This window comes from Balearica regulorum, chromosome 5 (assembly GCF_011004875.1).
Source record: "Balearica regulorum gibbericeps isolate bBalReg1 chromosome 5, bBalReg1.pri, whole genome shotgun sequence".
NCBI classification, from domain to species: domain Eukaryota; kingdom Metazoa; phylum Chordata; class Aves; order Gruiformes; family Gruidae; genus Balearica; species Balearica regulorum.
Genome location: NC_046188.1, coordinates 33531316 through 33557239, shown reverse-complemented (window position 1 = coordinate 33557239; position 25924 = coordinate 33531316). Strand labels below are relative to the sequence as shown.

The window sequence follows — 25924 nt, the reverse complement described above, 5'->3', positions numbered from 1 at the left end:
ATTAAAAAAAAACACAACAAATGTTTATTGCTCTGTGAGCTTGTTAAAAAATGTATTGGGCAAGTCAGTTGCCATCTTTATGGATGAACAGGAGATTCTGTGAATCTGTGTATTTGGGAAATCAGGAAAGGAAGTCCTGCAGGTATTCGTTTCACTGCATTTTTGTTTATCATGAGGATCACCTCTTTTTTTGAAGTTTGTGATATAGTTACTCTCATCTTATATCTCCGATACAACTATTTATTTCCCATTCTTAGAGAAAGAAGAGTATATATGATGGAAACTGTTGTGGTAACAACAGATTTGCGCTGCACTATAATAAATATTGTGGTGATAATAGTAAACATATTATTGGTTTTGGTAAGGAAAGAGAAGTGTATGTGTTACAGGTTATAAACAGAAACAGTCATGAAAAGCCCTGAATATTTCAAGTGAACCTCTTAGCAAAAAAAATAATTTAAAAAAAAGTCTCCTGTTGTATATAAGAATTGGTGGCAATACAATTTTATGCTGGAAAAGTTTGTAAACTTAACTGTTCAAAATTATAGTAAGAATAAGAATTCTCAATAACTTAAAATTATTGCTGCTGCTAATACTCAATAAAAGCTTAAAAACATGTGTGCTAGAACAGTATTTTTAAATTGATACTTTTGATGCCAAGTCCTTAAACAAAAATAATTTCAAAGTTTGGTGACCTCCATTTAGTTCTGTGGTAGTGACTGTTGTTTGCCAAAGGGTAAAATTTAGAGCTGTATGATAGGGCCACTGCAGGCATTATTTGCATTGCTACAATCTATTTCCAAAAGTTCAACTATGTCTCAGTCTTTGAATTTGTGGCAAGGAAGAGTCCCTTTTTTAAAAAAAAAAAAATTTAAAATGTAGTATACACACATATATGTATGTGTAATGTGGTAATATATACATATAGTTAAATACAGTTAAAATTATTTACTGTGTGACTATAAAAAATCTTTTTAACTGGCAAAGTCCTGTAAATTGGAGCACGTGGAACTTAATGGCAACATCTTACTCAAATCGAAAGGAATGATTACAGTCTTACCACTAAGCATGTCTCGATGTCAACATACTGTGATGGATTCAGTCCGAAAGGTCAACTGTACTGTTACTGTATGTGTGTAGTCTTAAAAGAATGTAGCGTTTGATTGTTGTTTTCTATCAGTTAGTGACTTTCTCTTGCACATGGTTCTTCATAAGAACAAATTGATTTGTATCTTAATGGAATCTGAAAAAAAGTAATGATTGAATTAGAATCAGCTCTGTTTAGTAGAATGTACCGCTAATATATTCACATGCTGTTAATTTAATGAAAGCAAAACAATTCTGGTAATCTCAATAAGTAGAAATCTGAAAAATTCTTTGGTTTGGCTTTTTTCCAGATTTTGCTTGTTTTTATTGTGATCATTGAAGCTAGTGTGTTCCATGAAGTAAGAAATACTGTTTTGAACAGCTTTCTAGTGTAGCTGTACTGCCAGTAGTAGCTGCTACATTGGTGGCTAGCTTTAGAAACCCCACATACATGCTGGAGTTCTTGATATATTAGATGTGGTGTATCGTTTGTATTGTTATACTACCTTGCATGAAGAAGGAGTAATGAAACAGCATTTGAACATTCAGTATCTCTAACACTGTGAGGTCGTGGAGGTGATTGTAGAAGTTCCTTGTGGTTTTCATTTTGGTTTTGTTGTTGTTCTCTGGATCGTAGGCTAAGTCTGCTTTACTCTTCCCTTGCCATTGGCCCCGAGTCCCTGGTCTGCTTTATGATCACATAACTGCACATGCTTTTCTGCAGTGTTTTTCTGGTTTTGTCTTCCCCTATGCCTTTCTGTAGTTGAATATTTTTCTCCCTTTAAAGGCATTCAGTTTTATTACCTTATATTGTCCTAGTGTCTGATAGTCTGGATGTACTTCACAGCAGGAGTCCCAAGTCTGGTTGCAAAAGTGAGAAGCCTCAGCTGTTCCAATTCCGTGATTCCATTACAAAGATATCATAGTGTGTTGAGCAGAAAGGGATACAGGCTGCTTCAGTGCTTTACACAGAAAGATGTGCGGTGACTTGGAAATATGGACAGTTAATATTTAATGTATTGTTTAATAATCTTGCTTCATGATGTCAGATCATGACATGGACCACTTGATGATTATTCATGATTATTTGAGGATATGTTGCCTGTGATTAATTGTTCACATAAACAGAAATACAGGTAATGTTTCTGGACATGTTGGGTGATGTCTGAACATTGCATTTTGAAGGAATTCTTTTTACATAAACATACAAACAAGCAATACTGAGCTGTCATGTTTTCCAGGACTGTTATGCGACTTAACTTTATAATCTTTATAAAAAGAACTTTGAAGAATGCAACTTAAGTGCCATTGTAGCAGTTTAGGTAAACTGCATATCAAAATTGCATGAAACAAAGGAGTATGGAGAAAACATCTCAGATGTACTTGAAGATCCAAGAAGGCTTCATGAATCATTTTATCAAATTTACTTAAACTCTACTTACACAACTATGTTAAATTTGTAAGAAATGTAATTTGACATGGTGAGTTGAGTAAGTGGAAATGTCTGTGATTTATCTTTATTCTGAAAAGAGCTTTGAAATACTGTTGCACAGTATTACTTCTCAAAGAGAAGCAGAAGTAATATTGGGTGGATAATAGTAATAATAATGATAATACCAGCAGTGAATAATCAGTACTACTACTTCTGGATATGTGAGAAACAGCAACCTGAATCCTGTATGATTTGGCATTACGTTTCATATTAAATGATATGTCCATTAATGACATGTAGAAGTACATTAAATTGAACAGTGATATAAATTTCAGGTTACCGTAGCTAGGAATTTTGGTAAATACAGTGACACATAAATCAGAAGTATAGATGGGTATAAATAACTTAGGAATTTGATTGGGCAAATGTGAGGTGAGAATTAATGTAGAGAAGAATAAGATAATAGATGGAGGAAACAATATCCCAGGCAGACATAACCCAGGAAATTTTTCCCTACAATATAATTATGAATAAAACACCTTCTGCAACATTTTATTGATAAGGAAGTGAAAACTGATTTTAAATTCAGTACCATGGCAAGTGAAGACTGATTTGATTTTGAAATTCATATATAGGTATATAATTGAAAATTTTGTGGTAAAATCTTGGCTGCAGACTTGACAGGATTGCTCTCTAACTGAACAGGTCCAGAAGGTAAGTCATGCTGTGTAGTTATGAACAACCTTGGTTAAAATAGGAAAACAAATTTAACTAAAGTCTAGCTGGAGCAAATTTTAGGAAAAGAAAGTAAATTTCACGTGTTAATTGGGACTCAAGCAAAAAAATGCAAGAGCTCATGAAATATTGTAAGTATGTGCGTTTTCAAATGTTACATTCTCTGTTACGTGTTTACAAGAAAAAGAATAAAGTACTATTGACTTAGGTAATTGAAATGAAACAGAGAAAATATGTCTTGGAAAACCTTTTTTTATAACAGAATTTTTAAAAGGTGATGTTGCGTAAGTTGCCTGTGACTTTTCTTGTTCTGGTGTTGGGATAGAAAGAGTAATCTCACACCCTCTTGCACTGTGTATTGTGACAAATGCTAACAGTTTAATTAATCATCATGATTGTATGTTGCTGTTTATTTGTAGGTGGGATAGCTAACACATCAGTTACAGTGAAGAGCTGGAAGTAATTTTCAGAATGTCAGGAAAACCTTAGGATAAGCTGTTAAATCCAGTACTTTTCAGTTATCCTGGTTATTTCTTCCGTAGAATGATACTTGAGTAGATCATTGTGTTAGAGTAATAACCACGTAGCAGGTCAGCTGTGGTGCTCTCTTCTGTGCGAGATCTGCATTCAAGTCCATTCAGTTCCAGGTTTTGGGCACAGGGAAAAAGATTTTTATTCTTGGTTGATTCTGCTAGTAGAAGTACCGAATCTCTATTGCTTTGGCCAGCATATACCTCTATCATTAGTATTCAATGTCTTTTTTCAGGACAAAGAAGGAGTGGAGGGTGTATCTGTGGGAGCCATTCTTTCTGACTACCAGAGAGTTCGAGTTGAAGATATGTAAGAAAATACTAATCTTCATTAATATACACATTCTGGAAAGTTCTTTACTTTTTTGTTTTCTAACCCAAATTCTGGAGCAGAGACAGTTGCTTTATTTCTCATGTTCTGTGATAACCAATTCATTCAATTTGTTAAAATAAGTAGCTTATTTTTTTTTTTCATCCCCCCCCCCCCCCCCCCCCCCCGGAACCATGTGTTCATTAGTAAAAATCCAATAGAGACTATACTGGATTTTTTGATTGCTCTTCAGGTCTCTCATGGATCTGTTGAAAATACTCAGGGTTTGGATACGAAAATAGTTGAGTAGTAGGTTTGGATCTTTGATTTTAACAGAAAGCTCACTCAGTTCCAGTGACTGCAGTGTTGTGGTCAAGTATCTCTATTTTTCAACAGAGTTTTAATATAGAGGAACATCCTGTGACTTGCTATCAGGAATGACATGCAAGAGAATCCTTATGTGTGTATCTTCCCTTACTTCCTTAAAATCTAAAATCTGTTGTCATTAATCAAGAGCTTTCATTTGTAATTTTACCTGCACACTCTTTAAATCTAGATAGATTGCGATATTTTTAAGAGTCTTAATTAAAAAAAGGATTATGTAATGGGAATTGTGTGTGTTATGTAGGCCAAGATTTGATTTGGGTTTGGAAGAAATTTTTTGCTATGTATGTCTGATGAAAAGCAAAACCACCTTGTGTTAAAAATTAATTACTGTTTCATGAGTTCATTAGTTATTTGTTGATGATAAAAGCAAATATCTGAAATGAACTGTGAGAACGGTGAAGTTAATGCTGTGCCAACTTGACTCACATCAGCAAGTTACACAGCATAGGTGTTTTCTTTACGCTTTACGTAGGTAAACTGCAGTCAGAAATAGCTCCTTTCTTTTTATTTTCCCTTACACTTAAAACATTTAAATGACTGCCTGAACATGTTACTAGATATTTTAGAAAAGATTGCTTTTGTTCATTGTGGGTTTCAGATCTGTTACCACAGTCAAAAGATTGACAGGACATGACAATATTTCAAACAGACCTGATTAGTTCCAAGGTCACTCGGTGGTAAAAAAATTTTACATTGCTCTGTAGATTTACCCCTTGCAATAAAGAAGTTTCACATAAACTATTCTGGTTACTTAGATTCAGCTAATTTGTTAGCTAAAGTTAGGCACCTAAATGAACTACTTTGCATTCAGAATTGCTAAGTATTTCTGTTAATTTCACAATTTAGTACTCTGTTAAAATATATGAAAGTAATAACAAAACCAATCAGATTATATGGGTGCTATGGATTTACATGTCAACATTAAACATTCATTTAACTATAAAGTCTCGACACTAATACTAGTGGGTCCATCTAACATATGGGAGAAAGCCCATATATGGGAGAAAGCTCATATATTAGATAAACAATGATAATTGACAAGTAAATGTAATTTTGAGTGCTCTGAGCTAATCTCATAGTTAAATGTTTTTAGGTTTTTCAGGAGCTAGGCGTTACACATTTTATCACCAACTGATGGTACTTGACAATTTGCAGAAAGGTTACCTATCAATAATGCAAATTAGTGATTCTCTAATTTGATAAACAATCAAATGCTGTGCATCAAATGCTGTCTAAATATGATATGTATCAAAACAAATAATTAAATTTACATTTACAAGTTGTTACTTTGTATCACAAGCTGTATACATTTTCCTGACTGATTCTTTTCCTTAGGTGTGGATCCAAATCACAGGTTGAGTGTAACAAATTCACCATATTGTATTAGTGACGTGTGCCACATTTATCACAGAGTGGTACCTCTTGCCTTAGCTGTATTCATGAAAAGTGATCACTTTGTAGGGTTTTAATTGGTTTGCATCCCTAATGGCTTAGGAATGCGTTTGCTCATAGTTCCCATGCAAATCTGTTTACATCAGTGAGTTACATCTTACTTACATAGATGAATTATAGTCAGAACAAGCTTATTTCATTTGTTTATATTAGACTTAACGTATATGCTGAAATCTAGGAATCATAAAGTATTGTATTTGAAATTGTAGAAGAAAAAATATTTAAAGGTAGGAAATGAGAGAAATTTAATTTTACATGCTTCATGATGTGTAAAAGCATAATGCTTGGCTTTATCCAATTTTTATGTTTGTTTTTAAGATGCAGAAGGCTTAATCTTCAGCCATTAGCTTACCTTTGGCGTCGGAACCAGGAAATATTGCTTAAAGAAATGATATCATCTAACATTCAAGCTATAATCATAAAAGTGGCAGCTTTTGGTACGTATTCAGATTCTAAGCAGTATTATCTTCTGAAACTTCCATGGACAAATCCACAACATAACAGAGAAAAACAGAAATTTTGTTCTGTATTTTAGGATAAGAAATGTTAATATGGAGAAAATTTTTAAAAATTACATGGCTGAATAACAGTCATGATGTCCAAATAATTAATTTACCTGTATGCAATTCATTCTTAGCAGAAACATGGAAAAGCTGGAAAGTAATTCTTCCTAGCATAATCATTAAATTCCTTTTGTAATTTTTCATTCTAATTTGGTTTTGATTTGCAGGAAAGATGCATGCATAATTCAGTGGTTCACAGTATTGTCATTTATAGATGATGCAGACTGGTGGCTAGACAATATTATAAAACAACCGTGAAAGTTTTAATAGAAATACAACAAATTAACATCAAACAAGATGTAATTATATGAGGCCAAAACATTTTGTGTAACAACAGTCTTTGAGTTGGTAAAGCATATAGCAAACAGAAATTGTTTGTCATTGCCTTCAAAAAAATGGTATTTACAACATAGTTGTTTAGTATACCAGAAAATCAGCATGTCTTTTCTTTGTCAAATATGTAAAATGAGGTTTGTATAATGAAGCAAATCAATATGAAAGATAACCTGTTTGTTTATTGTTCGAATGTAAGAATAAGGTCAACTGAAGTTTTATAGGAAGGCTTATTGAATGACTATAGGAAGGCTTATTGAATGACGTGCTCTATAACCCTGAGAAGCACATAAGAAACGTGTTAATGGTACAATATATTCATTTCAGGCCTCTATGCAGTTTTTCATTTAAGAGTATCAAATGAGGTCTGAAGCATGAACTGTGACCAAATGACCTTTTCTTTTGGGGTTGACTATAGATTTGCAGTCCATTGTACCAAAGAATGGCTAGTATAGTACAAGAGTGTCGGTGGCTAAAGATGTATGTTTAAAAAATAGTGTTGTATAACCTTGCATTAGAAGTCTGATGGCTGGTTTATCCGAGCAACTTTTACATCAAATTCCTAATGTCTATTTTCTTTAAAGAATGGTTTATAAGAAAGTAATTTCTCCTTAAATATTAAATAACAATTCAATTAATCCCTTTACACTGGATGAATTCAATGACTTTTTTTTTAATTAATTCTTTATTTTTTAATGTATTTGTTCCTCTTTAGCTGGTATAGTTTCTAGCTAGTTTTTACATCATCACTATGATGATCTCGCTGTATTGTTCTCTAGGATCTGCTAGGGCTGCTAGTGGGATTAAAATTATTAGAAATACCACAGTCCGTCATTTACTTATAAGTAACAAGCAATGTAATCTACTAACATTTTCCTGAATTTTGGAAGGCCAGTTACAAATACCTAGGAGTTAAATACTGTGTTTTCTACTTTAAAACACTTTTTTTTTTTGAATTGGAGAAAAATCATAAAAAAAGAATAGTTTTAAGGCCATGTAAAGTACATTTTTATATTTGTTATTCTTCCATAAAATAGAATGCTTTCATTGTTTATGCTGACATGAAGAAAAAATAAAAGTCCAAAAAGAATATATAACATTTTTTCACATCAGAGTTCTTTTTTAAAGAAAATATATGATTTAAATAATAGATAAAACTATTTCACAAGTAGACATCACTGATGACCTGTCTTATCCCTGAAGCAAGACCAGCTTGTCTTTTGTATTCTACAGTCTTAAAAAAACTTAAAATGCACTAGTTAGTGCACAAAGAGTGCTTTGTGGGCTATTCATTGAAGGAGCAAATACCATAAATATTTGTAGATAGCAATTAGATAGAAAACCACTCTGAGATTTTTTTCCTTTTCATTTTTTTTGGCTACAGGTAAAAGAAAGATCTTATCAGAGTCAATTTCTCACCTGCCTCAGGCAGACGTAATTAGATGTAAGCAAATTTAATGGAGCTTGTGTGCTCTGGGGCCATTCTGTAATGCTTTAATAATTGCATGCCTTATTAAAGTGGATTTAAGGTATGAAGGCTGTTTAACATATCAAGTGGCAAAGAAGATAAGATACAGTTTAACTTTTTGCCTCTTAGATTAATAATCAAAGCTAAACTGCAATGAAAATATTTAAAATAACAGATTTAAGAGTCTGAAGGGTAATGCATTAGATGGTACATTGTACAGATGTTAACGTAAGAAGCAAATCTGTAACCTGAGCTTGACATTCATCAGCGCTGGCATACTTGTACACCCGCTTTGTCCTGTTTTCCATTAACTGAGTGCCAGTATTGGCAAGGTAAAAGCCTGTCATTTTATGTAGAAAACACATAATTATGCAAGTAAATGAGCATTAGTTTAGTACATTTCCCTAAACCCACCATTACAAATTAATACCATAAACTTTGCCAGTGGCAAGAGTTTTCCATCTCAGACTAGTGTGCTTTTCCAGATGGGATACCAATTGCTCTCACTTACATGCAAAAGAAGTATTGTTAGCAAGGCTTCTTCACATGCCTTCTGTTGATCTATAAGTAGATCAGCTTTCTTTCCTTTAGAGTGTATTTCAGAGGCTTTAATGATGAGAGAAAAACATGCCGTGATCTAGCAGCAAATCTGAGCTATATTAAAGAAAAAGCTGCTTATGCATATTTATCTTCAATGCCATTTTCTTGCTGCTAAAGATGCCTGTATGATGCATGATACTTTTATATTTGAAATATACCCCTCTTCAGTGGAAATCCCACAAAGTCAGAATGAGGTTACTCAGTAATAGCTAAAAAAGGAGCAGTTATTGATTGTTTTTAACGCATGTGTGCCTGAAATTCCAGTAATTCTATTGCTCATGTGAGACAGTGTAATATAGCACAATTATAAGATGCAGTTTTGATATCCTTACTCTCTGGATGCATTTTATGGATTAAAATACTAATTAACTTGCAGAGTGTGCATATAACAGATTCATCTTCTGATCTTGGTAACTTTATGCACTGGTCTTACCTGTGCCACATTCTAAAGCAAATCACTTCCACTGCAGCACAAGGTGTGATACTCAGGTGGAAGTGAGAGAAGGAGGAAGGGTACACTTGGAAGGCATCTTTCGGTATATGTCATAGTATGGTCCTCAGTAAAAACTTAGCATTGAGTTTTATTTAGTTTTACTTTACTTATATAGTTACCTATACCTGAATCTTCTTAAGAATTAACACTAAAACTTAAGCCCCACTATACATTTTAAAATATGACAAACTTCAGTTCTTATTTATATGAGAATATAGTTGAAATTGTTTATATGTCATGCAATTAAAGCACTTTTCTCAGTGATTCTAGTTTTTCTTGAAGTTTTAAGAGTAATGTTCGCCTTCAGTAAGTTTTTTAAGTGCACTTCGTTAGCTTGAGAAAGTGGGACAAAATTGCTTCTTCAATGTTTCAGTCAAAATCAGAACATAAACTCAAATTTCTGTCTTTTATGGGACTAATATGCATTATTTAATTTATATATTGTAGCTTCTTCCCAATTTGGTTATAGTAATGTAATGATTTATTATTGAATTAAATACTTGGAAAAATGTAATTATGAGATCAAATAATAGAAATACTAAGTTGAGAAAGAAACATAATTTAACCATGAAAGTGTTTTAACTTCTAGCTGTTCTTTGGACCATTGGAGAGAAATGATACCATAATGCTCTTCAACTTTTGGACAATAATAAAAGCTGAAACTTTGGCTCTTATGCCATGGCTACATCCTTTATCTTGTAGATCTGGCTGCTGTGAGTGCTTCTAGACAATCTGCGTGCTCAGCCATGGGTAGAGTTGAAATCACAGTGGCTGTGGAAGCCTTGATTTTGAGTTGGTGTGGGCCCTAGTTGCTTACCTAGACTGTTTCCCTCCAACAACGGAGTAATGAGTCCTTAGGGAGCCATTGCCATCTCCTGTCTGTCAACCAATCCTAAAGTTCCTTCTCTAAAATGAGCTGTCTGAAGTAAGTATATTTAACTTGAGTCTCCTTTGCTGTGAGAAGATCTTGACGCTTGCCTTACAAGGTCAAGATTGGTATACTCATGCTGTACATAGAGTCCTCTGAAAAGCTGATTGTTTAGCGATGCCTATGTTTTTGTATATCAGCTTTTCATTTAGAAAGAGAGTTACTTCTCAGTATAATGAAATCAGGACCTGTAGCTTTTGTTTATTATTTAAACCTAACCACCTAGGTGTCTGCATTAGTGTTTATTATTTGCATGCCACTAGTGTACAGAAGTGAAATCCTGACTGACTGAAATTGATAGCCAGAATCCCATTAATTTTAATGGGGGTGAGATTTACGTATAAAGTAGTACATTAAAAGAGAACTAGCACCACACAGTTCCTGGTTAAGCTCCTGAGGGTATAATTTAGTGTTACAGATAAACTGATCTAATAGTGAGTTGCTGCCAAAGGGTTGATCTTTCCTTCCCCCTTCTAGCTGAGTCTTCCAAAACCACAAGTCTCTACTTGCTTCTGCCCCTGTAAAAGCTCCAGTGATTGTGTGGCTGCAACTGGGTGACCCCGCAGAGAAGTGCTATGCAGAAGGGAACTCACTGTGTGGATGCTACGGCCGCATGGAGGACAAAACATCTCTTTCGGTAGAAAGCTTACCACTAAATTGAGTTGGCTGTAGTGTCAGATCATATCCTGAAGTAAAATTGGTGGTTGAGTGAGTTTTGTCTGAGCACATCATCTGTGCAGTGGAAAGGAACAGTGTTGTTTGAAAATGTGTCTCTAGTTTTTAGTACTGAGCAATTTTAAAGTCATTATTGGGGAAATTGAAGGAACTTGTTATATCATCATCACAGGGGAACATACTTGCTTCCTCTAAACATTTTCAAAAAAATCTCAGACAGTTCACAAACATAACAGAATGAACATTTTGTTAAGAAATCAGTACAAGATCCCAGTTATTTTCTTCTGTATTTTATAGTAAGGATTGTTTATTTACTTACTACTAAATAAACTAAACATTGGCATTATTCTTAGCTAATTCAGCTTATTTAGAGCTGTTTGTTCCATTCCTTTTTCTTTGGGCAGTTACCAGACACTGGAGCTATAATGGAATCTATGACAAGTCTTTACAACCTTTGCTCTTGATAATGTCTGTTTTTATTAATATGAAAAAGACTTCTTCTGTTTATCATAATTTGAAGTGGAACATGAATAATATTTTTCCAAGCACTTTCAAATTTTAATGATTGTTGTGGTGGGTTGACCCTGGCTGGGGGCCAGGTGCCCACCAGAGCCGCTCTATCACTCCCCTCCTTCTCTAGACAGGGGAGAAAAAGTATAACGAAAAGCTTGTGGGTCGGGATAAGGACAGGGAGAGATCACTCACTAATTATCATCATGAGCAAAACAGACCGAACTTAGAGAGGGAATTCATCTAATTTATTACCAAGCAAAACAGAATAGAGCAATGAGAATTAAATCAAATCTTAAAACACCTCCCCCCACCCATCCCATCTTCCCAGGCTCAACTTCACTCCCGGCTTCAACCTCCGCCCCCCTCAGCGGCACAGGGGGACGGGGAATGGGGGTTACGGTCAGTCCATCACACGGTGTTTCTGCCGCTTCTTCATCCTCAGGGGGAGGACTCCTCTCATCGTTCCCCTGCTCCAGCATGGAGTCCCTCTCACGGGAGACAGTCCTTCACAAACTTCTCCAATGTGGGTCTCTCCCACGGGGTGCAGACCTTTAGGAGCAAACTGCTCCAGCGTGGGTCCCCCATGGGGTCACAAGTCCTGCCAGCAAACCTGGTCTGGCGTGGGCTCCTCTTTCCATGGGGCCACAGGTCCTGCCAGGAGCTTGCTCCAGCACAGGCTTCCCACGGGGTCACAGCCTCCTTCAGGTGCCTCCACCTGCTCTGGTGTGGGGTCCTCCACGGGCTGCAGGTGGAATCTCTACACCCCCTCATCCTCCCTCCATGGGCTGCAGGTGGAATCTCTACACCCCCTCATCCTCCCTCCATGGGCTGCAGGGGGACAGCCTGCTTCACCATGGTCTTCACCACGGGCTGCAGGGGGATCTGTGCTCCGGCGCCTGGAGCACCTCCTGCCCCTCCTTCTGCACTGACCTTGGTGTCTGCAGAGTTTCTTACATCTTCTCACTCCTCTCTCTGGCTGCCAAAGCTCTCTCTCTAACTGGGGTGGTTTTTTTCCTTCTTAAATACATTATCACAGAGGCGCTGATGGGCTTGGCCTTGGCCAGCGGCGGGTCCGTCTTGGAGCCGTCTGGCATTGGCTCTGTCAGACACGGGGAAGCTTCTGGCAGCATCTCTCCCTGTAGCCCCCCCACTACCAAAACCTTGCCACGCAAACCCAACACAATTGGCTATTCTGTTAGGTATAATATATTCTAAAAAAATAGCCTTAAACTTTTCCTAGAAAAATTATCCCTGAACACTGTTAAAGTATTATCTTGTATACACATATGATATCTTTTAATTACTTTTTATTGTAATTTTTTTAATTTAAATTTATGCCTATCATGTACTTTAGAAAAGATCACATACTTCAGGAAAGATGTTCTTAGGAGTCTTTTCCTCCTAATCCTTGTTTCCTAGCTAGCACATGTTATTGTCACTGAATTTTCAAACAAAGCTTCCAAGGCTTAGCTGGTCTTTTAGAGTTTAAGTGTATTTGACACTTTTGCCTTAGGCTTGTTCCCTAATACATTTGTCTACTACCTCATTTATCTACATCATTTATGTTATTTACGATAGAAGAAAAGGTACCACACCTGGTTTGTTCGCCAGACGTTGTATGAAAAGACCTGGGAACACTTATGAAACCACAGGAGCCATTTTAGCTCAGGTCCTTTTTTTTTTTTTTTTTTCTCTGAGGGAAGAGATTCACAGGGGAAAAGATGAACATGGAAAAATGGGAATTGTGTGAAAGACCAGAAATCAATCAAAATTAGCTTGGGATTTAAGAAGAGTATGATGCAAAAGAGATGAGTAAGAGAAAAAAGAACTATGTGAAGTTTTCAAGTGAAGAAAAGTTTTGATTCAGAGCATAGCTGAAAGGTTACAAAAATAAGATGAGAAAATAATCTTTGCATTTGGAATGTTATTTGCCTGATGCTTGTATATGAATGACAGATACTTTGTTACCAGTGTAAGATGAAGTTTTGGAAAGGGCTTTTAGTGTCTGCCTATAAAGAAATGTTTGAAAATAGTGTGTTACAGAAAAGCAGAAATGAGATTTTGTGACAGTTTGCATAAGTGGATCTAGGTTAGAGAGAAATAATGATTCCTCTTTGCTATCTCTTGAGCCTATAGGCTGGAGATTGGGAAGGATGTCGATATTTTCAGTAGTAACAGATGACAGGTGTTAGAAGGAAGAGTGGGAAAGTAAATGTCCCTGAAAACAGAAAAGTAATTGAAAGTTGACATTATTGAGTGCCATGCTTCTTAAGGAGGTGTCAGAGACAGACAAAATTGGAGAGAGATGGCTTAAGAGTTGAAAGATCGCTTTGCAATTTGGGGAGATCAGATCATCTAAAGAAAAAGTGAAATGGAAGCAGCAGGCTAAGAATGGACTATTGGGCATTTAAAGTGAAAGAGAAGAGGAAGGAAGGCTTCTAGTGAAGGAGACAGAAGAATAGTCAGAGAACTCCGAGCTGAAAAACAGTGGAAAAAAAAGAGCTTAGTAAAAGATGTCAAAAGCAGAAATAATCGTAACAGAATGCAAATCAAGAGGGAGAAGTGGTATCTTGTGAATACTAGAATATTACTTACTGCTCTTTAGTGCTTGGTAAGAGTTAAGTTCTGGATGCACATTCACTGTGCAGTCTTCTGTGCTGAAACAGCTTAAACTCAAACCTTCAAAGGCATGTGTGTGTAGTTAGAACCGTAGATGCTTGCTTTCCAGGTCTCTCTGAGTTGAAGTTTTACAAGACTTCTTGTCTTAATCTGATCCTTTATTTCTGCTCTGGCCTTTGCCCTTTGGCAGGTGATCTACTCCTTTCCACTGCCAGAAGTCTCTGTTGATCCATTTGGGAACTGGAACTTTTGAAAGGTTTATAACTTGTCTGTGGAGGGATGGATTTAATGAAAGTGACACAGTTTTTACCACTTGCACCATGCCTCTTTCTCTGCCACTGAATCAAATTTCAGTCCTTTTCTTCAAAGTTTAATAGCACTAGAACTGTTCAAAGCATGGAAATACCAGAATTCTTTAACAGGGACAAAACAGCTCATCCATTTTTTATCCGAACTATGGTGCTTGAACTCTTTGAATTGAATAGATTAATAAACAAATAATGCTTTAATGTAATTCTACTCAAAACATTTCAGTATGCCACAGTTAAAAACACTGACAACAGATTTATATCAGAAAAGTCATACATATGTGGCTGTATGAACCAAACTTGTAATAACTTTTGGTTTTAGTCTCTGAAGTCCATTGAAAGTCCTGAGAGGAGGTTGACTGGGGCAGTATTTTCAATGAGCTGAACCATTTGCTGTGTGGAGTCTTGGATTTGATGAAAAGCAATTTAACTGTGTTACTAAACAATTCTTGCACAATCTCATTTTAAACTATGAACATTTTAGAGTTTTAAAAGTATCTGTGTGAAAATACTGCCTCGTTATTTGATGAAACAATACAAAATTTCTTCAAAGACTTACTGAGGTTTCTGTTCTTGAAATGGCAGAGCCAAGTTGCTTTGAATCCTAGATGTAACTAGAACACAAATAACTTTGATGTTAAAAAAAATCCCAAGAGATTACAGATAAAATTAATATTGCTGGTATGAAGAGTTTTAGAGCCTGTTACCTCTTAGAATTCTAAAATTTGATGACATCAGACTCACCTAGTTTAGAAAATATTTGATGACCTTCTGAGAAAGAAGACAAACTGTGATCCTAAATAAACTGCACTGGAAACATACGCTAGAACCACTTTGGGATTAATGTCTTACGACTTTACCGCTTAGCTTGAAAAGAGTTACTGTATCGTCAGACTCCATCCCTGTACTATTCTCACACTGGATAAATTACCTTATATGAAAAAAAAAGAGAAAGAAAAAGAAAAAAAAAAAAAAAAAGAAAAAAGAAGTAGGGGCATAATCAAGTTGCATGAATTTTGCCCTTTCATACAATAAGTTAGAAGTATATTCACCTCGAATCTTCTAGAGGTGGGGTAATATCCAGTATTTATTGCACTTGTCTTCATTTTTGTATGAAAATTAAGCAGCTTTTGCAATTTTTTTGATGTTTTGGAAAAGGAATTTCAAGGAATCCATCCACTTCACCATTGTTATACAGCCTTTCATGTGTGTAAGTTATGAGGAAGTTAAGATGAACCTGTCAAGTTATGCTACCAGACAAAAAGTTCACTTCCCAACTCTCTGTAGAAATGAAAGCTAAATATGATGCTAGGAATAATTTACCTCAAGGCAATTTAAGGTATAGATTTACAGTGCATTAATATCTCTGTAGCAGGTGCTCTCCTAGATCATGAAGGGTATCTGACCATCCTGCACTCCTGCAGGTAAACTTGCTTTACCAACTAATATTTTTTTGTATGGGCTTTTCCTGTGCGATTAGAAACATACTCTTTGATGGTGTATCATTTAAAGAATAGTGCTTGAACCTGTGATTTTAGGGGGAAAAAAAAAAACCACACATATGAAGTAGAGGATTTTACCTTCAAAAATAGTCTTATTTTCTCTATTCCAGTTCTAGGACGGGTGGTTGCATCTACCCTTTATACTCTTTTCCTTTCTCTCCATATTTCTGTACCTTGAAGGTCCCATCACCTCCTTGTTAACCCTATTTTCTTCCTGAAAAAGAAATTGAAAAGAGAGAGAGACTAATTTTGGTTTCAGAAAACTTAAATCTTTCATTGCCTCTTTTCTTATTTAAGGTTCTAAATAATTCTGCTTTTGGTGAGCAGCTGATTAGGATCTTTCCAGAAACCTTGTTGTGCATTGTACTGCCCTCCATCATCAGAAGTGAAGTCTCAGTCCTTGATATCCATAATGATGGCAGTTACAAATCTTCTCAACAATACTTCTCAAGAAGTCAGGAAAATGAAGGGAACTTTAAGTTGCTGTGATTTTAAAACAAGTTCCAATTTTTTTCTCAAAAGTCTATGCTAATTCTATATATATGAAATTTCAAGAAGATTGGTAACTGATAGTGATTTTGGATATTTGTTCTTAACCTTACTTTATGGAAGAAGTCAGAGGAATAAGATGTACTTTTTGAATGGTAAGGTTGGTTAGTCAGGACAGGACAGAGGTTTTTCCCTATTTTATCAGCAGATAATGGTTAACTCATATTTTATTGATGTGTGTGTGTGGTAGTGATTCTTTCACAAAGTGTTCATGTATTATAGGTTAGAGTTTGGTTCAGTGTAGCTTTCAGAAGAAATTTATGTGCCACGATTTCTTTGAAACCAATAATGATGATTTATTTTTATTTATTCAGCATTTTACTAAGAGATAAAAATAGCAAATAATAGAATTTTTTATATTAAAAGACTTTCTTAAAAATCAAGACTATTTTAAAATTCTGAATGTGTATAAAACATGTTCTTCTTAGTAAGATGGGGCTTTAGCATGTGGATTTTATTAGCTGAATGTAATACCATGAAAATGGAATTTGATTTTCTAATGGTCTTGATAAATGCAAGTAAAGGCAGGTAGTTACACCTCAGGTGAGGGCTTTGTGCTACACTAATAGATACGTACAAAGCAAGCCATTTAAAATACGGTTCTATTGCATAACTCAACACTAACACACTTAGTGAAAAGCCTTTTAGTTATGTTCTTTGATACAATTTTTCACTACAGAACAAAGCCCTCAATTTCTGCCCCAATCTTTTGACATTGCTGCAGTTCTCTGCAGCACTTGTATTGTGGCTGTGCGTAAGAGGGCTCTGCCACCATTGTTGATATCTGCAGGAAGGAGTTCTACTCCTGTCAGTGGATGTATCAGGAATTACAGATGGAGTAGAAATTACTTTGAAGTAATTATTCTATTCGTGTTATCACATACTGATTTTACAGTAAAACTAGCCCAGAAAACTGGAGGTGATAGCACAATTTGTTTTACTGAGCACTGTTAAAAACAGCATTATCAAATCTTTTGAGAGGCTTCTGTTGTCATGTACTGGTCTGTCTCAAAGAAATAAAGTCCCACTTGCTCTCGTGACAGCACATAATAAATTGACTGATGTAGTTCAGTTGGGGAGTTAAAATGCATTGAAAATAATGGGGCATAACATTTGAGGGTTAACATTTATTCATAGATGATGCAATTAAATAAAACAGGCATTAACTTCAAGGTCAGTCAGTAAAGTAATAAAAGTGAATATTTTAATTGAATTGTAATTGCTTCCCATTGATATCATGCAAGTTAAGTAAAATGGATGTCAGTGCTGCAAATTATAGTTCACTTCCTAATTAATTTCTTAATTCTACATACAGTCGTCCAGGCCCTGGACCTTGTTGTTGGTTTATCCACCCATCCAGCTTTCTTCACGTTTAGTTTCATGGAGGAAAAATCTGGAGGATGTGGTTAAATGGAATGTACTAAGAATTTACAGTACACTGTTTTTCTTTTTAGTCTGAATCAATCTACTCCTTTGTTTAAAGAAAAATATACCAAATAGAAGTATAGATTTATATTAACTGTTTTGTAGGTGTGGTTATAGATACTTTATGTGTTGGGTTTGAGTGGCAAGGTTTTGGTAGCGGGGGGGCTACAGGGGTGGCTTCTGTGAGACGCTGCTAGAAGCTTCCCCTGTGTCTGATAGAGCCAATGCCAGCCGGCTCCAAGACGGACCCGCCGCTGGCCACGGCCAAGCCCATCAGCGCCTCTGTGATAACATATTTAAGAAAGGAAAAAAAAAACCCCAGTTAGAGAGAGAGCTTTGGCAGCCAGAGAGAGGAGTGAGAAGATGTAAGAAACTCTGCAGACACCAAGGTCAGTGCAGAAGGAGGGGCAGGAGGTGCTCCAGGCGCCGGAGCAGAGATCCCCCTGCAGCCTGTGGTGAAGACCATGGTGAAGCAGGCTGTCCCCCTGCAGCCCATGGAGGGAGGATGAGGGGGTGTAGAGATTCCACCTGCAGCCCATGGAGGACCCCACACTAGAGCAGGTGGAGGCACCTGAAGGAGGCTGTGACCCCGTGGGAAGCCTGTGCTGGAGCAAGCTCCTGGCAGGACCTGTGGACCCATAGAGAGAGGAGCCCACGCCAGACCAGGTTTGCTGGCAGGACTTGTGACCCTGTGGGGGACCCACGCTGGAGCAGTTTGCTCCTGAAGGTCTGCACCCCGTGGGAGAGACCCACGTTGGAGAAGTTTGTGAAGGACTGTCTCCCGTGAGAGGGACTCCATGCTGGAGCAGGGGAACGATGAGAGGAGTCCTCCCCCTGAGGATGAAGAAGTGGCAGAAACACCGTGTGATGGACTGACCGTAACCCCCATTCCCCGTCCCCCTGTGCCGCTGAGGGGGGCGGAGGTTGAAGCCGGGAGTGAAGTTGAGCCTGGGAAGATGGGATGGGTGGGGGGAGGTGTTTTAAGATTTGATTTAATTCTCATTGCTCTACTCTGTTTTGCTTAGTAATAAATCAGATTAATTTCCTCTCTCAGTTCAGCCTGGTTTGCCCGTGACGATAACTGACAAGGGATCTCTCCCTGTCCTTATCCCGGTCCACCAGCCTTTCGTTACACCTTTTCTCCCCTGTCTAGTTAAGGATGGCAGTGAGAGAGCAGCTCTGGTGTGCACCTGGCCCTCAGCCAGGGTCAACCCACCACACTTTATTATACTGATAGTAGCAGTAGACATATAGCTACATCTATATATGCATACCTTTACAGGTTTGAGATGTGGATTACTGGTTCTGCAAATTACAGGTTACATTGGTTCTTGATGCCTTTAGCAGATGGTCTCTATTCACTCACAATACAAACCTATTGGAAACTAAAGGAAATAATATTTTCAAAAGACAGACAAGCTAGAGAGACAGAAAGGGTACATTACACTTTCACAGAATTTAGTGTAGGTGTGAGATAGATACTACTAAAGGGTTTACCCATAGTGCATATGTAGGCAATTTATTTGTATTGTGTATACTATTTGTGTAATAGTTTCTTTTAAATTATTGTTTTGTGTTCACTAGGGGGCAGAACAGTAGATATATCCTCCTTAATATCAAAGAGAAGTTGTGAAAGAAATAATAGGTCAGCGTGTCTGGTTCTTTTTTCCCTTCTCACGTGTTTGTAATGTATCCATTGGTCTAAATCTGAAGGAAGCCAATTTGTTTTTAACAAGGAGATGAGTTGCTTTTCTTAGAAAAGTCATTATGTTAATGAAGAATGTTAATGTAAATGTGTGAAATGGATACTGAAATATGGTACTCGTTATTACTCGTTTAAGAGAAAATGCTTGTTTAGCCTAATACATGTCCCATTAAAATCAAGGACATAATGCTAAGCTGGTATAAGTTGGAAGACATTGCCAGAATCATTGGAACTGGTTAAATGAAATTAGGATATTTAAAAATTATTTCCACAAGCATAAATTATCTTTATCTTATATCTAGCAACACAGATTTTTAGTCTGTTAATAAAGAGCAATAAACCAATACCAAAAAGGAATAGAGGGAGGAAAACCCTCAGTCCTCTTTCATTTAAATTATTAAGCAGTTTTTAAAGTGTTCCCCTAGATAGTAAGGGAATTTTAATGTGCTTTAATGAAATATTTAAAAACTTTATTAATGTTTTGAGATCTCATTCACTCTAACTTGTTTTAGTTTCACAGGAATTTAAATATACCAAGACCATCATTGTAAAAATTAAAAGGCATATCAGCTATTTGAACTCAGCAATGACTTTATATAATAGCGTACCATACATTTATATAACAGCTTTCATCATCAATGATCTAAAGTGCTTTGCAAGGTACATACTTCAGAAATTGCTTCTAAATTGAGTCATTCTGGTGGCAGCTCTTTAATGATACCCATTATTGTATAAAGCAGTAGAGTAGGAAAAAATAGACAAGTATTGCAATCAGTACAAAAAACCCCCAAACCACAATAATTAACAGTAGTACAAAATGTGATCACCGAACATTTTCCAGTGTTCCTACACTTTCAGAAGTCAACATTTTGTTTTTTCTTATGTACTTTTGACTACTTAGTCTCAGCTCCAACTAGGATATTTATTTGGTTGAAGAAGATGTCAGCTCTTGAAACAGTTGTTCCTGGATGCTATTTATCCCAGTACTGATTTCTACCTATTATTGGATTTATTCCTGAGAAGTGAGTGTTTGACAGCCATGAGTTGGCAAAATCATAAAGTCAAAAACTAAAACAGAAACAGAGAGTGGCAAGTTGAAGGCATTATTGAATGTTAATGGAGCTTACTTTTTTACCAAGAAAAATAAATCAAAATGTAGATGTCATACAGAATATTTTGTGATGGATCAAAAGGTACAACATTGAAGATATTCTGTAAGTTTTCTTTATATCTCCATCCTTTTTAATTCTTACCTTTTTTCTGTGGGTCACACACATACAAAACGTGATTTAGCAAAAAAGTTTTTATTATGAAAAACAGTCTGTGTCCCATCCAGTAATTTGCAGAAAATTAACTTGTATTTTAATTCAATAGGCATTTACAAAGATAACTTCTGACTCAAAGAAGTAATATCTGTGTAGTATTTTTATTGCCGTGGACCTGCATGTTTACTTCACTAGTTAGTGAAATTTCTAAGAAAGGAAAACAACAGCTTTTCCAGTTGACACACAGTGAAAAGGTAATTGGCCTTATTCTTCCAGAAACATGGAAACCTGTTGCCCAGAGGGAAAAAGAGGGAATTCTGAATAAGTGTATTTTCTTAGGATATAGATTATTTTAGATACAGTGGGACTAGTTTCTAAGGGAGACATGCTATATATTAAAAAAAAGCGCCTTTCTTGATGCCATAACAGTACTTTATTATAAAAATTCTTTTACACTTTTTTTTTTTTTCTTTTTCCAGGTTTAGATCCAGATAAACATCTAGGAAAAACTCTGGATCAAATGGAGCCTTATCTTTTGGAGGTGAGTATTACTTAAAGGATACTCATACAGGTAAAGTTGCAATTAAAAAGTAACATAAACAGAAATTCAGTAAAATTAACTTAATCAAAAATTACTTAATTACTTCCAGAAATTAGGTGCTAACCCAAAGCTTATCTTTGTATATAGAATATAAGCCTCTGATATGTATTTTCAATATGAAAAACATTCTTTCCGGAGGTAGTTTACAAATGGTGCCAGCATCTTTAAAACAAACTAAAGGCAAGAAACCTCAGTATTAAGAGAACGCTAGCTTGTATGTCAATATAATAAAGCTAAATAATTGCGTGCAAGTTAGAGACTTTCACAGCAAGGAATGGTAATGGCAAAATCATATGTGATAGAGAACTTCCCCACAGATATCCCCATGTGAAGGTTTCCTACTGCTTTTTACACTGTCAGACTGCATAAAGTAGGGCCTTTCAAAAATGGAATAAAAGGTTGTTGTGGTTTAGCCCCAGTCAGCAGCTGAGCACCGCACAGCCACTCACTCACTCCCTTCCCCCGGCAAGATGGGGGAGAGAATCGGAAGGGTAAAAGTGAGAAAACTCGTGGGTTGAGACAAAGACAGTTTAATAGGTAAAGCAAAAGCCACACGCACAAGCAAAGCAAAACAAGGAATTCATTCCCCAGTTCCCATGGGCAGGCAGGTGTTCAGCCATCCCCAGGAAAGCAGGGCTCCATCACGTGTAACAGTGACTTGGGAACACAAATGCCATCACTCCAAACGTTCTCCTTTCCTTCTTCCCCTAGCTTTATGTGCTGAGCATGACACCATATAGAAGGAATATCCCTTTGGTCATTTGGGGTCAGTTGTCCCAGCTGCATCCCCTCTCAAGTCCTTGTGCACCCCCAGCCTACTCACTGGTGGTGTGAGGAGCAGAAAAGGCCTTGGCTCTGTGTAAGCACTGCTCAGCAGTCACAGAAACATCCCTGTGTTATCAATCAACACTGTTTCCAGCACAAATCCAAAACACAGCCCCATACTAGATGCTATGAAGAAAATTAACTCTATCCCAGCCAAAACCAGCACAGCGGTTTATTCCAGAGGATGTACTTAATACTGTGCAAAGGGTTATGTAGTCCTCAAAGCAGGAAAATGCCTGTAGGCAGAGCTAATAGAATTATTTAAAGAAAAAATATTTAACTAGGAAAAAAAAAAGACCAGATTTTGTACACAAGTCTTTTTTAAGTTTGAGGTAGAAGTATCAAACATCAAGCTAAGTACAGCTTAAGAATAACAGCTCTGAAAGTGTGTTTACATATATTGTCTGTGACAAAGACAGTTTACCACAGTTCCGTGTCCTCGAGCCTGTTAAAAACCACAATTATTTGTGTGTTTGGCTATTAAGAGAGTCTTGCTGTACCTTTTATCAGTGTGAGCTGTCTAAATTTGCTCAAAACGATCTCCTAAAAATACTTTTTGTTGTTAATCTGGATAGTTACGGTTTAGCCTGGCTTCATAAGTGGTTTTTCGGGAACAATTAAGGCATGGCAAACTTGAGAAAGAAAGAGTAACCAGAATTTGTTAGGAACCTTAAAAATCTCTTTTGCTGCTGAAAGACAGCAAAGTTAAATAGGAATTGTATCTTGAGTTCAACTTCATTTTGTTAGTCATTTACATGACTGGAGAGAAGAGGATGGATAACTGGTACTTGGCAAAGCTGAAGAGGATGAATGAAGGTCCATAACATTCCAGTAGTCTTGAAGAGATTGTTGTTGGCCTGTTCTTAGCTTGGAGTTTGTTGCTTCTGCTTCACAGATGGAGAATTTGCCCGGAAACCTTTTCCCCACTGCCCCATGCAATCTAGATGATGTAAAAATCCCCTTCGTTATCTCTTTTTGTAAGTCTTGATTCAGTTATATCTTTAGACCATCTCAACTACAGCAACAATTCAAGAATACCAGGGGGTGGGAAGGAGAAGTGTTTTCTCTTGCTCCAGAAAAAGGGAAGGAAGGGAAGTAGAGAAATAAATAACTTCCTAATACTTGTAGTACAGGTAAAAAAGCAGTGGCAGAGATACACAGTAGGAATACACAAAAATAAGTATACATTGACTAGATATACAGTATTTGTTCAGATTGTGTCATTAACAGATGTTTTATTTCTTGGGGTGATAATAAACGTAGGCTTAAAACAGTAAATAATTGCTAAATCTAGGGATATCTGTAAGATCCAAGAATAGTTAGAAGAGGGAGTGGATTTATCCTTTATGAAAAGTATAGATTGGATTTCTGCAGGAAAAGGAAGGAAGAGGGAATGGGATAATCACTTCAAGCATCAGTGAGCTTTTCGATTAGGTAATATAATTGAACACTGAGCTAACGTTGAATTGGAAGCTGTATTAACATGGCTGTTTGGCTCGGGTAATAAGCCCCTGAGAACCAGAGTCCACAAGTTTCAGTTCTCCACTTCTGAAGCTTCCAGGAGCTTGACTGCTAAGTTGGCTTTGCATAGCGTGAACATGCCAGACTGGAGTCTTTGTTGCACTCCACGATTGTGTCATAGCCCTGCTCTGACACTGTATAGTGCAAGAGGAAAACATTACTGTGGAAAAGCAGCTTTACTTACATGTGAAGTCATGTTCTGAGTGGACTGTAGAAAAGGCTACTGATTGATAAATCCCCAGAAAGGTTGTTTGGAAGATCTTTGGAGTCATTGGTAAATAATATGTAGTTTAAGAGTACGATAAACTTTTAAGTGCTCCTCCCCCAGTTTGTTGCTACAGATCACTTAAGCAATGTTTCTGTTTGTCAAAGCTGTTTCTTTAGAATCTTAGTAAGTGATAGCCAAGGAAGGATAAAACTTTGTAATCATGAAACGATGAACAATTTACTATGGAACTGATTTAACAGAAGCATCAAGTTTAATGTAATATCAATTCCATACTGGTCGGTCACATTTGGATGAATTAATATTTATGTGGGACTAGTTAAATAAGCCAAAAAAAGTAAAGGACAGCCCCTGCGTTCACAGAAAGCTTCTGTTACCAAAATTCAGGTTGCAACTTCAGTGGGGCTGCAGATGGGTAGCTACTCACCTCAGTTGAACCAGTAGTCTTGACTTCCTTTGAAACTGTAGCAGCAAGTATTGCAATTTTAGTTATGTTAATAGGATATGATTAAAATAAGGCTTAAGTGTTCTTTTCCATTTGCTTTCACCATCATTCATTTTAAAAAATAAACTAAGAAATCCAAAAGTACTTAGTATTTTGTGGAATTAAAAGTATTCTTTCTGATACATGAAGGCTCAAGTGAAGTGATTCTTTCTGACTTGGTTTCACTGAAATTCTTACTGTCATGATTTAATACTTCTTAAACCCCACATTTGCAGGTTTTATCTTTTATTGATACAATAATAAATGACTGCAAAGCTAAAGGTGTAGAACTTGTAGGGCATTCTGACCCTACTTAGAAATGGTTGTCAGGCCATTGCAGGGGAGACCACACAACTGATACTTGTTCTTGTAGCTGTTTCTTGTGCATATGCATGCTATGAAAGTGAAAGTTGGTACAAATAAATTGTTTTTACTGGATACTTAGTTGGCTTTAAGGCCTAATAAAACCAAATCATTAACTATAAACTGAAGAGAAATGCTTAGGTTTATGATGTGAAAAATACTCTTTTGCAACCCAGTGAAGTCTTCAACATCATAAGTTGTGGTAGACAGAATGTGAGATCAAGGAGTTCACAGTTTTCAGTAAGGAGCAGAGACAAAATTTAATACTTTGACCATATCAAAGCAAACACCATAATAAAATTCATTTTTAACATTGCACATCCCCCAAACTACCACAGCTTTAGATACTCTTGTATCTTTGACTTGTGGTGTATTATCTAACCAGTAATTATTTCAAATTTTACAACAAATTCCTTGAAATTTGTTGTTCTTGTTGTTTTTTGCTAATTTATGCTTTTTCCTGTTCTTGTGGGATTTTCTTTTGGGTTCTCTATTGACATCTAATGTTATTTACATAGTTGTTTATTTAGCTAGGTGCAGGATTTTTCATGACAGCGTTTTCCCTAGTGTGGTGTGCATGTTTGTGACAATTTTTCCAGTTCTGTTTAAAATTAATTAAATATTGTTCTCTGTGTTCTTCAGTTTTGTTGAAAACCAGTTTATATCTTCATTAGTTCAGTGCGCAGAAAAATGCCAATGTTGAATATAACAAGGTCTTGGATGTTGAACCACAACATGTATGAAATGGGTAATTTGGGATTGGTAGGGAATATCCTGCATTCCATCTTAGCATGTATTCACAAAGTTCAATTTCTATGATGCTACAGATCAGGAATTAGGACCTTACTTACTTCTTTTTATACTAAAAGTTTATCTTAAGGAACTAGCAATAAAATCAACTTGTATTACTATAATGTACCTATTATAATTTGTCTTTTGGATGTACAAGAAATAAGCATGAAGTAATAATTTTCCTTTTAGGCAAATCTCTTGTTGAGGCACTATAAGTGTCAATGTTAATTGAAA

At 36.3% G+C, this 25924-nt stretch overlaps 1 protein-coding gene across 1 annotated transcript in view; it reads left to right on the top strand.

The window, feature by feature from the left end:
• Positions 1–25924, top strand: part of DPH6 (diphthamine biosynthesis 6) — a 221488-nt gene that overhangs the window by 44990 nt on the left and 150574 nt on the right. Inside the window, exons 4-6 of the mRNA XM_075754099.1 lie at positions 4020–4093; positions 6251–6369; positions 21358–21419. Coding sequence (XP_075610214.1) covers positions 4020–4093; positions 6251–6369; positions 21358–21419 — 255 coding nt within the window. The remainder of the gene's footprint in view (positions 1–4019; positions 4094–6250; positions 6370–21357; positions 21420–25924) is intronic.